This window comes from Martes martes (genome assembly GCF_963455335.1).
Source record: "Martes martes genome assembly, chromosome: 4".
NCBI lineage: Eukaryota > Metazoa > Chordata > Mammalia > Carnivora > Mustelidae > Martes > Martes martes.
Window position 1 is genome coordinate 80,266,409 of NC_137891.1, and position 15,698 is coordinate 80,282,106.

The 15,698-nt window shown below is 31.7% G+C and overlaps 1 protein-coding gene across 2 annotated transcripts in view; it reads right to left on the reverse strand.

The window, feature by feature from the left end:
• The window catches only part of SNTG1 (syntrophin gamma 1), a gene marked incomplete at both ends in the record, with an annotated part of 354,349 nt that overhangs the window by 163,108 nt on the left and 175,543 nt on the right, over positions 1-15,698 (reverse strand). For both annotated transcript variants that reach the window (XM_080802473.1, XM_080802472.1), the window contains one exon: positions 2,955-2,993. In XM_080802473.1, coding sequence (XP_080658599.1) covers positions 2,955-2,993 — 39 coding nt within the window. The remainder of the gene's footprint in view (positions 1-2,954; positions 2,994-15,698) is intronic.

Sequence of the window (15,698 nt, forward strand, 5' to 3'; positions counted from 1 at the left end):
TGTATATTTATAATCAAAGCTTCAAAAAACTTTGCATGAAAATTAAGTTAGAAAAAATTTGATATTAAAGCAACACAATGTTGTTTAGTCCAAGAGTCCTGTTTGAGTGCTAAATCTGGAGAAGAAATGAGATTATATGTGTTTTCAAATGTTTATTCATTAAAGTAACTCACATTTTATTAAATAGGGAATGTACCTTGGTCTCCCAATGCGTTGCTATCAAATTATGCAGGCAAGTTTTCCAATGGTATGGAAATATAAATATTGAACAATAAACAAATCCTATATCCTGGATGTCTTCATTTCCATGATGGAAAGTAGTAAGGTAAAAATCTATTAACTCTTGCTTTCAGTTGTTAAAATGCCAAAAAGAATTAATTACGATTTTAAAAAATGTGAGATGCTAAGAGATTTCAAATAAAATTTTGGTGTAATAATATTAAAAAGCTAGAAAATAAAAAGCTATGGATGCTAAGGCTTACCTACATTTATTATATGTGTGTGGGCTGGAATAGTAAACAGTTTTTATTATTTACTCTATATTTAAGTTTTTTCAGATTCTTATTTACTTTACTATTATTCAAAACCTAGATAAATGCAGAGGTGGCAAAGAATCCTACAGGTTATTGAAGGGAAAATGTAGGAAGTGTCAAATGTAGCTGTCATCATAAATAAAGAATACCTTTGGGGTTATTACAATTATGAAATATTTATAGCAACATAAATTACACTAATTATTAATACTTCTTCATATGTGGAAGTTAGAAAGGGCAAGGAAGGATGATAACACAGATATTGGAGTCATTCTTAAAGAAACAGTCATCATTCATATTTTTGGCAAGAATTCCACAAATGAACAGATTTATATTCTTATGTAGCTGACTATAAAATGACTATGTTTACTGATGGGCATTACAACCTTCCTTAATGGCTGATGCTCCTTTCTATTTTAATAATTTCTCATTAATGAATTTTCCATCCACTATAGCCCTATACAATTGTTAAGCTGTATTTCCTATGTAACATTCTACTAGGATCAGAAGCATCTGGAATGGAATGGGAGTCTCCCAGGTATCATCACAGAACTAGTGTATCAGTAGCTCTGGGATAGAGCCCTGATCTCTGCACCACAAACAAAGGCATGAGACATAACCACAGTGGAATATGATGAGACACACAGCACATATATCTCTCCAACTTCTACATCTACCTAAAACATGAGCATGACTCAAATGTGAGGACCTGAGGCTAGGAAACGGGGTATGCCTATGGCTAGAAAGACATAGTTCACAGCTTTGTAGACATACTGAGCTGTCCAGATTTATTTTCACTAGTATTTCAGTCACACATAACTTTGTGGGCTAGTATGGCCTAGTGGCACCATTAATAATATAATTTATGCAATAATATAAATTATGTATTGTAAAAAACAAATTTAAAATTTTAACACATTAGTGCTAATAATGGCATATACCAAGAATTTCACCTTTGTTATTTAATCTTCAAAAATAAACATGTAAGGTAGTTGCACTTTTAAAATATTACCAATGAAGGAACTGAGATTTAGATGATAAAAGTAACTTAGTTTTCATAAGAGGTTTATTTAAAATTTTTACCATTGGAATTAACTTGTGACTGGTCTACCATTTATAAATAGATAGCTTAGGCGTTTAGATCTTGATCAATTGTTACGCATTGAGGTTGATGTCAAGGGTAAGAAATGCATGGCTGGCCTTTTCTTCTCTACCATCACACAAACCTAACACACTGCTGACTTGATGAGTCCAAAACTGAGCCTATACTTACTTCCCTCATTCAAACAAATGTTTTTATAATGTTTATGAGGCAAAGTAAAAGTTAAGCTCAGCTTAATAAAATTATAAGTAGAATTATTATTTTCTATAATCAATTATTTTATTCTATAATCAATAGTCTAATAAATCAACTAGATTCTTAGTTAGATTAATCAGACATCAATTTTGTTCTATGCATTCATTTAGATTCATGCAAAATACCTTCACCTAATTTTGAAAATTCCTTCTAACTTTTAGATCAATTAAACATAGATCTCCTATACAAAAATAGTGATTTGAAGGAGTACATGGCCACCAATGCTCATAGCAGCAGTGTCTAAAATAGCTAAACTATGGAAAGAGCCCCAATGTCCATTAATGGATGAATGGATAAAGAAGATATGGGTGTGTGTGTGTACTATGAAATATTACTCAACCTTCAAAAGGAATGAAATCTTGCCATTTACAACAATGTGGATGGAACTAGAGTGTATTATGCTAAATGAAATAAGTCAGTCAGAGAAAGATGAATACTATATGATTTCACTCAAATGTGGAATTTAAGAAACAAAACAGATGAAGATAGGAGAAGGGAAGAAAAAATAAAATGAGATAAAAATGGAGAGAGACAAACTCTTGACTATAGGGAACAAACTAAGGTTTGCTGGGTCAGGAAATGGGGTGACTGGGTGAAAGGCATTAAGGAGGACACTTGATTTAATGAGCACTGGGGGTTTTAAGCAACTGATGAATTACTAGATTCTATCCCTGAAATAAATAATACATTATATGTTAATTAACTGGAATTAAAATTAAAAAAATAGGTTTCCCACATGTTAAGATACAGTCAAACTATCTTATGGAAATAGCTTTCTTAGGTCTTCAATATTATATTTAAATAAATATGTGTATTTTGTTGAATATAGTTTTGACTTAGTTTACTTAGATAAAATATTTTTTAAAACTGCTTTTAATATGATTAGAGAAACAGATATATCACATAATATGAAAGAAATGTAATAACGTATGTATTTTCCTGGAGGGCAAATGATAGTGCCAATTATTACCACATAAATATTAAGTGCAATCAAGATTATCTTCTATAATAGATACAATGAAAAAAATGCATGATATGTCTCTCCAAGTACTTTTCTATCTTACCTGCTGGTTTACAGGAAAATTTCTGTTGATTTTTTTAATCTGAAACAATAAATAAATAATAAAAGTGAGAACAATAAACATAAAGATACACGAGAGCTCCCAAATTTTAGAAGAATCTATTTTAAGTGAGTTAATATATACTGATATGCTAAACTGACATATTAAAATCACTGCATGTCAAGCACTAATTATAATTTTTTTGAAGTTTTGATTATCAAAAGTATTCCAAATTTGACATGTAAACATTTTGAAAGATTTTCATCTAACAATTTTCTCATTTATGAGAAATGAAAAACCTCTGTTTCCATATAATGTTAAATAACAATCTATGGAAAATATAGAGTAACTTTTTGTAGTTTATTTTTTCAGTTTGAAATATTATACTAAATTTATTTTAGCACTGAAGAGAATAGAAGAAACAGAATACTCAAATACTAAAAGATAAAGTATGTGTGTCAAAATATTTTCATTCGGGACCCTAAATAAAGTATAACATTTACTTTAAGATAATTTAATGATTAACATTTCAAAACAACTTAAAATGAATTTTCAGAGAAAGAATTTCCTCTTCCATATAAACAAACTTCAAAATCCAACTGAAAATGAATATCATATTTAGACAAATGACCTTATAACACACAAAGTCTTTGTTCAACAGAATCTTTACTAGTTAAACCAATTTTTATTTCTCATTGATTTTCTAGAGAACTTGAAGAATGCTAACTCTGTGCAGTATAACCATACACTACCCTAATCACAGACTGTTTTCATTTAGAAATTGTTTTATTGAATTATTTTATTTTTCCTTCTTTGTTAGTTTTGTTTCCCTTTGTCTTACTGACAAACGTGTAAATAACAGGAAATTTAATTGATATGATGCATAAAATTGGAGAATCACTAAATTGTTCGTGTGCAAGAAAATACTTTCCGGCAACCTTGTGTGTCATTTAAAATATTAAAAAAAAAGTTTAGAAGATTTATGTGATTTCAGCAGGTACATGTACAAAAACATATATCTTTCTTATACTGCTATAGTAATTTCAAAATAGTTTTTGCTTTGGTGAGGAATCAACTAAAGAAACCTCTACAACTACTGATATCTTAAGCTAAAAATCAGGATAGTCTAGAGACATAGACAGAAAAAACAGCTTCTTAAACACCTTTTCCTAATCAATTTAAAAAAAATTCATATTGAATACTTTGTGGAACTATGCTTCTTGCTAGTTCTTATGGATTATTATGAAAAATTGTAAAATTCTACCAATATTTTGTATGGACCCTTGTCTTCCAGCATGAACTATCTAGCTTTGTAACTTTTATTTTTTTAATCTGAAAAAATAAAAATAAAAAGACTGAATAATTTGAGTAATTGTAACAGTGCTCAGGCCACAGTAATGTATGTAAATGCGCACATGCACATACATGTATAGATTTGATAAATGCAAAGAGAAATGTCGAGACTGTCATTCATTCATTTCTAAAATCCTTTTAATGATCTTCTACTGATGTGAGTCATGGTGCTCAAAGTGCTGAAACATGAAAACAAAAGCCATTCCAAGCTGAGACAATAGCATAATGAGGCTAGTTTACAGAATCTGAAGAGTCCAAGTGGCTGCAGTGTGGAATGAACTTAAGTGCAACACAGGAGCCACAATGTAGATGCATAATAACATTGTCAAGTTTTGCAGTCATAGAGACCTGGGTTTGAAATCCAGCTGTAACTGTTATTAAATATCATTAGACAGTTATTAATTATTCTGTGTCTAATTTCCATCTTTTGTAAAATGTCCATAACAATATTAGCCACATGTATTTGTTGGAAAAACTAATGAAAAAATAAATGTCATGAAGTTAGAGCTCAATAAGTGATGATGACTATTATTAATATAATAAATAATAATATATAAAATTAATATAAAAGAAGTTTGGATTTCCTTTGAAGACAATGAGAATGTACATATGTATGTATGTATATATGTACATATGTATTTGAGACAGAGAGAGAGGGAGGGAGAAAGATCAAAAGCAGAGGGAGTGTCAGGCAGAGGGAGATGGAGAAGCAGGCTCCATGCTGAGCAGGGAACTCGATGCAATGCAGGACTCAATCCCAGGACCCTGAGATCATGACCAGAGCTGAAGGCAGATGCTTAACTGACTGAGCACCTAGGCATTCCAACAATGAGAATGCTTTAAAGAAGCTAAGCAAAGATGTCTTTTGCAAATGCCTTTCAGTTTTCTTGGCAACTATAGATTAGGGTTTATATACTCAAGTACCAATTGAGTGATAACCATATGTGAACCAGGCTGGGTTCCAGAATACAGGTTGCCCACCATTTACATCCAGAGAATCACTTGCAGGCATGCCACAGTCAGAGGAATAAGGAATTAGATGAAGTTTCCTCAGATGTGAAAGTGTTTATCAGTTGGAAACAGTATGCCTATTTTACATTTACAAGCATATTCTAGGAAACCTAAATTATAAATAAACACTCAATGTAGAAAATGCTTAATGCTAGAAGTACTTTGTTTTAAATTACTCATTTAGTAGTTATAAGAAATCATATCAATAAAATAGCTTGATAAGATAAAAATATTGGAAACATTAATGACAATTTAACCTTATTTTTAAAAATAAAGCTGTATGTTGTATGGTTGAAATAATGTTTAATTTATTAAAAGTAATAAAATATCAAACTATAATATATTCTTAAATGCACTCATAGAGCAAAGTTTTAAAAACTGTCTACTTTTGGCAACAATATTAATTCTAAATAACGGAAATCTTAAATTCTCTGCATGATTTTAGACTGCTCTTCAAATAAGGAAAGTTAAAATTTGTCCAAAAGATGCTTTTGTTAGAAACCAATGTCAATTGTGTGTTATCAGAACCAGTAATTTGTATTACGCAAAGCTGAAAAATTAATATAATATTGAACAAAAAGAGTCAGTGTCTGAACATGAAGGCTTGAACACACAAAAGTACATAATTGCAGATACATCAAACTAGCTCTTTATGGAGCGGGATTACTTAAACTATTAATCCCAAAGCTGTAAAGGAAGCAGAGTATGATTTTGACTAGGATTGCCTAACATGTCATTCTATAAGAACCTTAAGTGACATAGACAACTATCAAGTAAAGTGCATTCAGATGAAGGAAATCTATGTTAAAGCTTTTTATTCCAAAAGAGAAAGACAAATCTGGAAACACTGGATGTTTTAACATCATGTTGATTTAAGCTAAGAATATGGAATATAATTAATTTCTATGTGGAAGTATAAGAGGATACAATTTGCATTGTGTATTTTTTTTTTCGTGACCCCCTCACATCTTGATAAAAATAGGAAGAATACTTGAATCAGTACTCACAAAGAAATGATAAGGAGAAAGATGGAAGAATGGAGGGAGAGAGAAAGGAAGAAGGAAAGGAAAGGAAGGATAAATAAATCTCTCAAGAAGATGACTTTTATTTATGTAGATATTCTACCTTCAAGGATGAATACAGAATTAGAATTTATGTTGCTACCTTAAGGAAAGACACTTATTTCAAAGACAACAAAGTTTTCTATAAATAATTTTTAATCACATACCTCTTCGTAGATCTGATAAAACTTATGTGACCTCTTCTAGAAGATTTATAGATGCTTTAAAACTTTATAGAGAGTTCCAGAAAAGAAGGAAAATTAATTTAATGGCTAAAGAAACAAAGTTGATTTGGCCTTCCATCAGGTAGTAAAACGTGATGGTCCTATAGAGAAGATAACTACAACAAAATGAGCTGAGACTGAGAGTGCTATGTCCAAAAGTGGAGGCTTTGCATCTCCAAGAAGTTTTATGCCACAGTTATTCACAAACATGTGAATTGATTTAATGACTTCTACATATTTGAAAGACGATGCCTAGATTCAGGATGGTGTCTACTCGAAGGAAACAAAATCTAGGCTGTGATAATTTCTTATTTTATTTGAGAACACAAGTTTTATAAAAGTATGGTATGAAATTCAAATATTTAAAAATCAAATATCAACTTGTTTTTGTTTTATTGTGCAATTGTATGATAAGGGCCAACTCAGTGGGTCATTTCTGGAATTACCTTTGATTCCTAGGTCACTGAAGTCACTTTGAGAATGGAAATTCTAACTTCTCCTATCTTTTAGTTCCCACAATATGTGATTTTAGTTTTGAAAATGACATAAAATTCATGGCTGAGGTTAAACAAATGACATTTCTTTGTGTAGTACCTACTAACAATGACATGCAATAAAAATTGTTATTCAAAATCAAACCCATGCTATCATATATGCTTAAATAAGCTATTTCAGATTTGTTCAAGAGAACAAAATATAGCACTTTAATTTCTATTTTTTCTAGAATCACACTGGAACATTTCCTTCTACATTAAAAAAAAATGCAGTACTTCAAAATAAATGGGAGAGACATATTGTCAGGTTTACAGCACAAACACATGCATCATTTATAGCATACGATGTTTTTACAATGCAGACAATCCATGGAGAGCTGCAAAGATTTCCTAGTTAATCTGTGTTCATATGGCCTAACTAGGGAATATATTGAATCATTTTAAATTGAGATAAACAAATAGGTACCTGAACAAAATTTTTCATTAAAATAAGTGAAAGGACCAAAAGAAAACAAATGAATCCTTTTAAGTTACCATGCTATGAAAAAGAAAGTTGATATTTCTTCATAAACCTTTAGGCTTAGAAATAGCAGAATAAAGGTCTAAAATAGTGCCCCATTATAAATGGCCTTCTTTAAATTTCTTTCTTTCCATATCACTTAGCATTGTGAAATACTATTTATTTTATGTTTTGTATTATGATCTGCTTGCTCCCTCCCTTTAGAGAAAAGTTCATGACGTCACAGATTTCTGTTTTATTCCATATATTACTTCTTACATGTAAAAGATCGTGTAGGTCTTAGTGGGTGTTCAGTCAATGTTTGCTGAACAGATGAAAAGACAGGATATCTCAAAACAAAGAATCAAATTCTCTGAGGTTAAGTTAGTATTGAAAGCAAATTACTTCTAAAGAAAATAAATTTCTAGATTATTAACTTTGAATGTCTATAGGAATTCTAATGGTTTCAAAACATGGACTTAATACTATACATGAGAGTTGGAAGGAATGCTTGATGATTATTAGCAAGTTCTCATCTCACAGGAAGAATAATTTCCGGATTGAGACAAAAGCATGGAGAGAGAGATAAAGAGACGAGGGGATCAGTTGGGGCATGGGAGGCCAAGTTTTGAGGAAGTGGACATAGAAAGCACAAATTAGTTTGTGACATCCCAGTGGAGAGCTTTGGACTCTCTTCTTCAATTCCATAGAACCCCGCTATTAAACTTGGATTCAAAATGATAGAATAGCTGTAGCTAGAGGAAGTGTTTTAATCTGAAGAACAGAATCCAAGATTTCTCATGAGTGCTAGGTTGATGAGAAAATAATAGCAGTGCTGGAAGACAAAAGGGCGCTTCATGACATGTGAGCTGAAGATACTGGTAGGATCACACACAACAGGAAGTGCGTCATGGACAAAGCATGACATTCAGAGTGCATGGTATGGACTCCACGGAAGAGTTTCCAGAGACTAATGCTGAAGTGATACATTATTCCTGAAGGGAAAAGGGGAGGAAAAGGAGAAGAGGAGACCCAGAATTTTAGTATTTACCCAAAAAAGACCTAGTTATAATTTTGAAGTGGCTAAGATACTAAGAATCACCAACATTGAGTTTACTGCATTAGTAAAAATGGCAGATTGAGTACCGTGAGATTTAAATAGACTTCTGTTAAAAAAATATTTTATGACACCTGAGCACAGTGCTTAGCCAGTAAATTACTGTTGTACCTCTCAGTAGGATTTCCTATCATCTGCTTTTCTTGACTTTTGAAAGTGACCTGCATACATTTATTTATAGAGGGGATTTGGGAATTTCTTTCTCCAATTTCTCATTGTAACAAAAAAGGACATCACAGATGAAGGTTACATTTCTATAATTTTATATGTTCTTGATAAAAGGGAGATTAATAAAAACAATAGCCTCCTAAAATACTTATACCACACTTCTAAGACACTATTTTAAAAATTCAAATCTTAAATTGGTAGAATGCAATACCATGCAAGTCCCTCCCTGATCTTGTCCCTGCCTCTCTTGGGGATCACCTGTAAAATAGGTCTCTGTCTGTATGGAACTACTGGATACAAACCTGGTGCCTTCTCTCACACACCCTCTCCCTGCCACATTTTCTCTCCTGCCCCTTTCCCTCTCTGACCCATCCTTACTCCCTCTCTCTTTTCTTTTTCACCTGGCAGGATTCTAGTAGTGTGTGTGTGTGTGTGTGTGTGTGTGTTTACCTATGGTGCACAAAAATTAAACAGCTTTTAAATTCATCCTGAATATGGTACAGTCTGGTTCTGTCTGACACCAAAGGCTGTGGTGCTGTATTACATAATCAAGAACCATAAGCACCATAAAAATTTTTCTGAAAACTCTACTGGAACTGGCCAGTGGCTTTCTCTTTAGTATTCCCTGTGGGTTTAATTCATACATTGTTCTCATTCAATGTGCTTACTGACTTCTACATCACCATAACCCATAAGTGCATCGCCTTTATTTTCCCTTAGCCTAGCAGTGTGTCCAACCACCTAACAAGTGTTGCCAATCACCATTAACTATCTTGTGGGGAATATAGCATGCTTCTGCTACCTTCTCAAACTCATTGACAATCCTAGATCTGAATCAAAATAATGCCAGTGTTCCTTCTGTTGGTGGTACTCTGAAGCTCATCACCAGGGCTCACTGTGAGGCTCTCATTTGTGATATGAAAATCTGTAACTGCTTTAGCTCTCTTAATTCTTCTTGAACTAGGATCTGATTGAATCTTCTTTCTTAGTATAATGTTATCATTACACTTATGACAGAGACTTGTAACTTATTGAAGGAACCCCATTTTTCAACTTTGCCAATGATTTCTACATGAGTAAAGTTAACAGAAAGGCTAAAAAAAAAAAAAAGAAAGGCTAAAAATAATGGAAATCACTACATTAATATGTATTTTGGATTAAATATAGAAGTTGGTACTAGGAACTGACACTTGCTCTGCCAAAATATAACATGTTTTTTTAACTTTACCAGAAATTCTGGAAATTTAATTTTTATGACAAATTTCAACATGTAAATTTCAACATTTACTTTAAATTTCAAAGATAGTGAGGACATACAAAAGCCTATTTGTAAGCCAGGTATGGTTTATGGAAACACATCTAAGGGATGGTTATTAAAGAAGGAAAATAATTTAATCTCATAAATAGATATGCAAAACCATTTTTTAAAATGCAATTCCAATCTTTATAAAAGAATGGTAAAGGAAATAGAATAAGTAAAGTAAGAAAATAATGATCTTTTTACATTATATAGAATCATTTATTTCAAATTAACAAATATCATGATAAAAATTAAACATATGAAATTGATTAAACAAAAAATAGTCCTTATCACTATTATTTAACAGTGGCATTAAAAATTATAGCCCAGATAATATGGGGAAAAACAGAATGTAAAAATGTGACTATTAAAAAGAGCAGAATGCATATGTCATTATTGCATGAAAAATATCCAAGATAATTAGACGAAAAATGACTTAGATTTTGAGGTGTATGAATACCATGTATGTATATCCAAATCAGTAGTCTTCTTCAGTTTGGAAAAAAAAGATACAGAAATGGAACAAAATGCTTTTGAGAAACCTAAGAATAATAAAATTCATAACAATTAACTTGATATGAAATATGTAGATTATGTCGATCCATTCCTGAGTGTCAAATTTCTTCCAAATTAAAATTTCTGGCGATATTATTTAAATACAACTGTATTTAGACTCTTATGAGTCCATCAGAAATAAATGGTCAAATATACTGGAGGGTATTTAAGGTTAATCTCCAAGGCTATTCAAATGCATTTAGAATTTTAAGAGCATGTAGAATTACAATAATTAAAACAGGGTTTTACCACTGCAAAACTAAATGAGCCAATGACTTTTAGCGGATAATTAACTGAATAAATAATACAGAATAATAAATACATTAATAAAATATAGTATGTAAATAAAAATATAATAATAAAATAATTGAATCTAAAATGTGTATACTGAGTTAATGATAAAGTTGTATTTTAAGTTTTAACAGAGAGCAATAGTGGAGCAAGTGGCTAATTACTTGAAGAACAATGGATCACCCACTAGCCTATGCAGTCCATATTTAATGCAGACATATTTAAGAAAGAAAGCAAAATTATTAGGCTCCTAAATAGTATGAGAAAGCATGAAGCACAACTACCTCCCTGTTGATAACAACTAGAATGGAGCTGTGAACTGACTAAAAGCATTTGTTTGAAGGCATGTGAGAGCACCTGCTGTCACAAGGGTGTGCATAGGTAAGGTCCCAGACAGATGAGCAAACAGAGGTGAGCTGGCCTTCTGAAAACACTGGACTGGCCCTGGAAGAGGGTGAGAAGCATAATTTGCCCAGACAGAGAAATAAGCAGAGAATTTATTTTTCTCATAGGATAATATTGGCAGCATTTTTGATCTGTAGGGCTTTGAACACAAAATTGGTTTTCACCTCAAGGTATTTGCTGAGTTCTGAATTGAGGCAGGATGAAAGGTTAAAAATATTAATCTGAAAATTATGCAAAAGCAGACAACAGTTTTGGAAATTTGCTATGCTGAGAGGTAAGCAAGGAGAATTCAGAGTCAGCTAAGGAGAGCTCTCAGGAATAGACTACTCTCAGCTCAAAGGCCTGGAGGGCTATAGCACTGGGAAAGGGAAAAAAAAAAAAAAAAGAAGTAAACAGAATCCTACAAAACTTCAACCCAACCTTGATCCAACTGATATGATTAAGACATAATCTTGGTTTGCAAGACTGAAAAAAGTTCATATTATTTTATTATTTTTCTAGATAGTTATATTAAGGTATAATCAGCAGTGTCTTAACTGATTAATAAGTATGCCCCAAAAATCCATAGTGCACTATTATTTAATGATATATTTTAAATTATTTATGTTAAGTAATAACCATTCATTTATTAATTATCATACATACAAAATTAAGACCCTATTAGTCCATTAGAAGTAAGTAATCTCAAAATATAATTAGTATCATGGAAAAATGTTCATGATTAAATCTTAATTGAACAAAGAATAATATCATTTACACAAGAGAATGGTAATTTTATTTTATATATGTAAACAGAAATACACATATTTTAATGTATATATAGTAATAAACTAATAAAAACACTAGCAATATATATGCTATTACTACAATAAATGTTCATGTTATATTCTTCTGCACTTTTAATAAAATTAAAAACAAATGAAAGGACATTTTAAAATACATTTTTCTACCACCACTAATACTTCAAATGGCAAATGCAGTTTTGTATTTAATTTTCTAGAAAACAATTGGCCCAAGAAATATAAAAGTCAAGTAATATAGATACACTCTTGCAGAAAGAGGATTTTGAATAGACTTTTTAAGGGGAAGAATAATTAAATAGCCAACATGAGAAGAATCTTCATGTTATGGATGAAATGAAATAGAAAAGAAAGTTATTTTCTAGATCTTATAATTACTAAAAATTTTACTTGCTGCATACCATCCACATAATTTTATAGATATTAAATAATGTAAGAAAAATGATGCATTCTATTTTATCAAACATTTTCACCATTTATTCTCTCTTCTTCTTTTATTCTATTACATTAGGGATTGTTTTTTCCTTGTAGGAAAAAACGAGGTATTGTTGAAGTCTTAAATTTTTAGAGAAATAAATATTTTGAAGCTCTATTACATGCAAGAATATATTCCTATAGTATTAAAAGTTTAAGTTCAGTAGTACTGAATTTAAAGATTTTCATTTCATTAAAGACTTTTCATTTTAAATACATTTAAATTTAACTGTAAATTAAAATTAAAATGTAAATTAAAATTAAAATTAAAAATACATTTAAATACAGTTAAATTCATTATAACTTTGAATTTTAAGTTTGAGATTGTTTCAAAAAGCTAGGAGGACAAATATAAGTCATCGAATGCTTACATTACAAATTTTTTCAGATGAATTTCTTATACTAAAGAAATGAAAATAATCATGGTAAATCAACTACTTTAATTTACCCAACATCAAAAATGAACATTGCTAAAATAAATATTATGAACTATACTTTAAAGAATAATATTCACTTTGACTAAATGCTGGAAAGATGATAAATATGTGTCTTCCTTTTTCTTTGACAACATTTCACAAATGTTAATGATGGGAACTCCCTAAAGGAAGCTTAATTATTGCAGCAGATCTGTTAAATTGAGTTAAGAGTAATAATACACAACTGGCTCTAATAAAGATAAGTTTGGAACTAACTGATTAAAAATAAAATTTGTTGTAATAGGACTGCCCACTTGTTTTAAATATCACTCTTTTTTAAAATTTTATTTTATTTCATTTTTTTTTCAGTGTTCCGAAATTCATTGTTTATGCACCACACTCAGGGTTCCATGCAATATGTGCCCTCCTTAATACCACCAGGCTCACCCCACCCCCCACCCCACCAAAACACTCAGTTTTTTCTCAGAATCCACAGTCTCTCATGGTTTGTCTATTCCTCCGATTTCCCCCAACTCACTTCTCTTCTTCTCCCAATGGCTTCCATATTTTTTTTTATGCTCCACAAATAAGTGAAAGCATATGATAATAGACTCTTTCTGCTTGACTTATTTCTCTCAGCATAATCACTTCCAGTCCCATCCATGTTGATACAAAAGTTGGGTATTCATCCTTTCTGATAGACGCGTAATAACCCATTGTATATATGGACCATATCTTCTTTATCTGTTCATCCTTTGAAGGACATCTTGGGTATTTCCACAGTTTGGTGACTGTGGCCATTGTTGCTATAAACACTGGGGTACAGGTGGCTCTTCTTTTCACTACATCTGTATCTTTGGGGTAAATACCCAGTAGTGCAATTGCAGGGTCATAGGGTAGATCTATTTTTAACTTCTTAAGGACTCTCCACACTGTTTTCCAAAGTGGATGCACCAACTTGCATTCCCACCAACAGTGTAAGAGGGCTTTCTCCACATCCCCTCCAACACTTATTGTTTATTGTCTTGTTGATTTTGACCATCCCAACTGCTGTAAGGTCGTATCTCAATGTGGTTTTGATTTGAATTTCCCTGATGGCTAATGATGATGAACATTTTTTCTTATATCTGTTAGCCATTTGTATGTCTTCTTTGGAGAAGTGTCTGTTCATGTCTTCTGTCCATTTTTTGACATGATTATCTGTTTTGTATGTGTTGAGTTTGAGGAGTTCTTTATAGATCTTGGATATTAGCCCTTTGTCTGTAGTGCCATTTGTAAATACCTTCTTCCATTCTGTGGGTTGCATCTTTGTTTTGTTGACTGTTTCCTTTGCTGTGCAGAAGATTTTGGTCTTGATGAATTTCCAAAAGTTCATTTTCGCTTTTGTTTCCTTTGCCTTTGGAGACATATCTTGAAAGAAGTTGCTGTGGCCTATGTCAAAGATGTTAATACCTATGTTCTCCTCTGGAATTTAATAGATTCTTGCCTCATGTTGAGGTCTTTTCTCCATTTCAAGTTTATCTTTGTGTATGGTGTAGGAGAATGGTTGAGTTTCATTCTTCTACACATAGCTGTCCAATTTTCCCCATTCTTCTACACATAGCTGTCCTATTTTCCCAGCACCATTTATTGAAGAGACCATCTTCTTTCCACTGTATATATATTTTTTCCTGCTTTGTCAAAGATTATTTGACCATAAAGTTGAAGGTTCATATTTTGGCTCTCTACTCTGTTCCACTGGTCTATGTGTCTGTTTTTGTGCCAGGACCATGCTGTCTTGGTGATCACAGCTTTGTAGTAAAGCTTGAAATCAGGCAAAGTGATGCCCCCAGTTTTGTTTTTCTTTTTCAACATTTCCTTAGCAGTTTGGGGTCTCTTCTAGTTCCATAGAAATTTTAGAATTGTTTGTTCTAGCTCTTTGAAAAATGCCGGTAGGATTTTGATGGGCATCACTCTTATTTTTTGAACCCCTTAATTTTGTATATGAACTTTTAGCATAATCAAATTGTATCTAGAAACTAAAGTAGTAATATCCTCTTGTGACTATCTCTTCAGGCCAAAAAAAAAATACAATAGGATATTTAAATATCCCTTTTAAAAATTTATTTCCTCCTGCTTTTAATGTCTCTGGTGATAGTTTTCCCTACTCAAATGTTTGAAGATCAGTGAAGATATTATATTAATAACTTTTATCCAAGTTCTATTATTTTTTTTATTTTTATACCTCATAAACAAGTCAATTTTGGTGGCTGAAGTTGTGTGTTCTCAGAATGGATCCTCCAGGACCCTGCTAACAATGTATATTTTCCCATGAAAATCAATTTTGAAGATTTATCCAAGCAAATCATTCTTATGGAAGCAAGAAACAGTCCTCCAATTTCCTTAAAGATTTGTGGCCAATATTATTTAACAGATGTGTGAGGACAAAGAGAGATCTTCATTCTATAACTATAAATCCACCTGATGACTAATGATATTAGTTTGTGGGCACATAAGGCAATATATCCATTCTGAACGTGATGATAAAACTCTACCTTTACCATGTAGAGGGAAGAATCAAAAAATGATTTTTGCCTCAG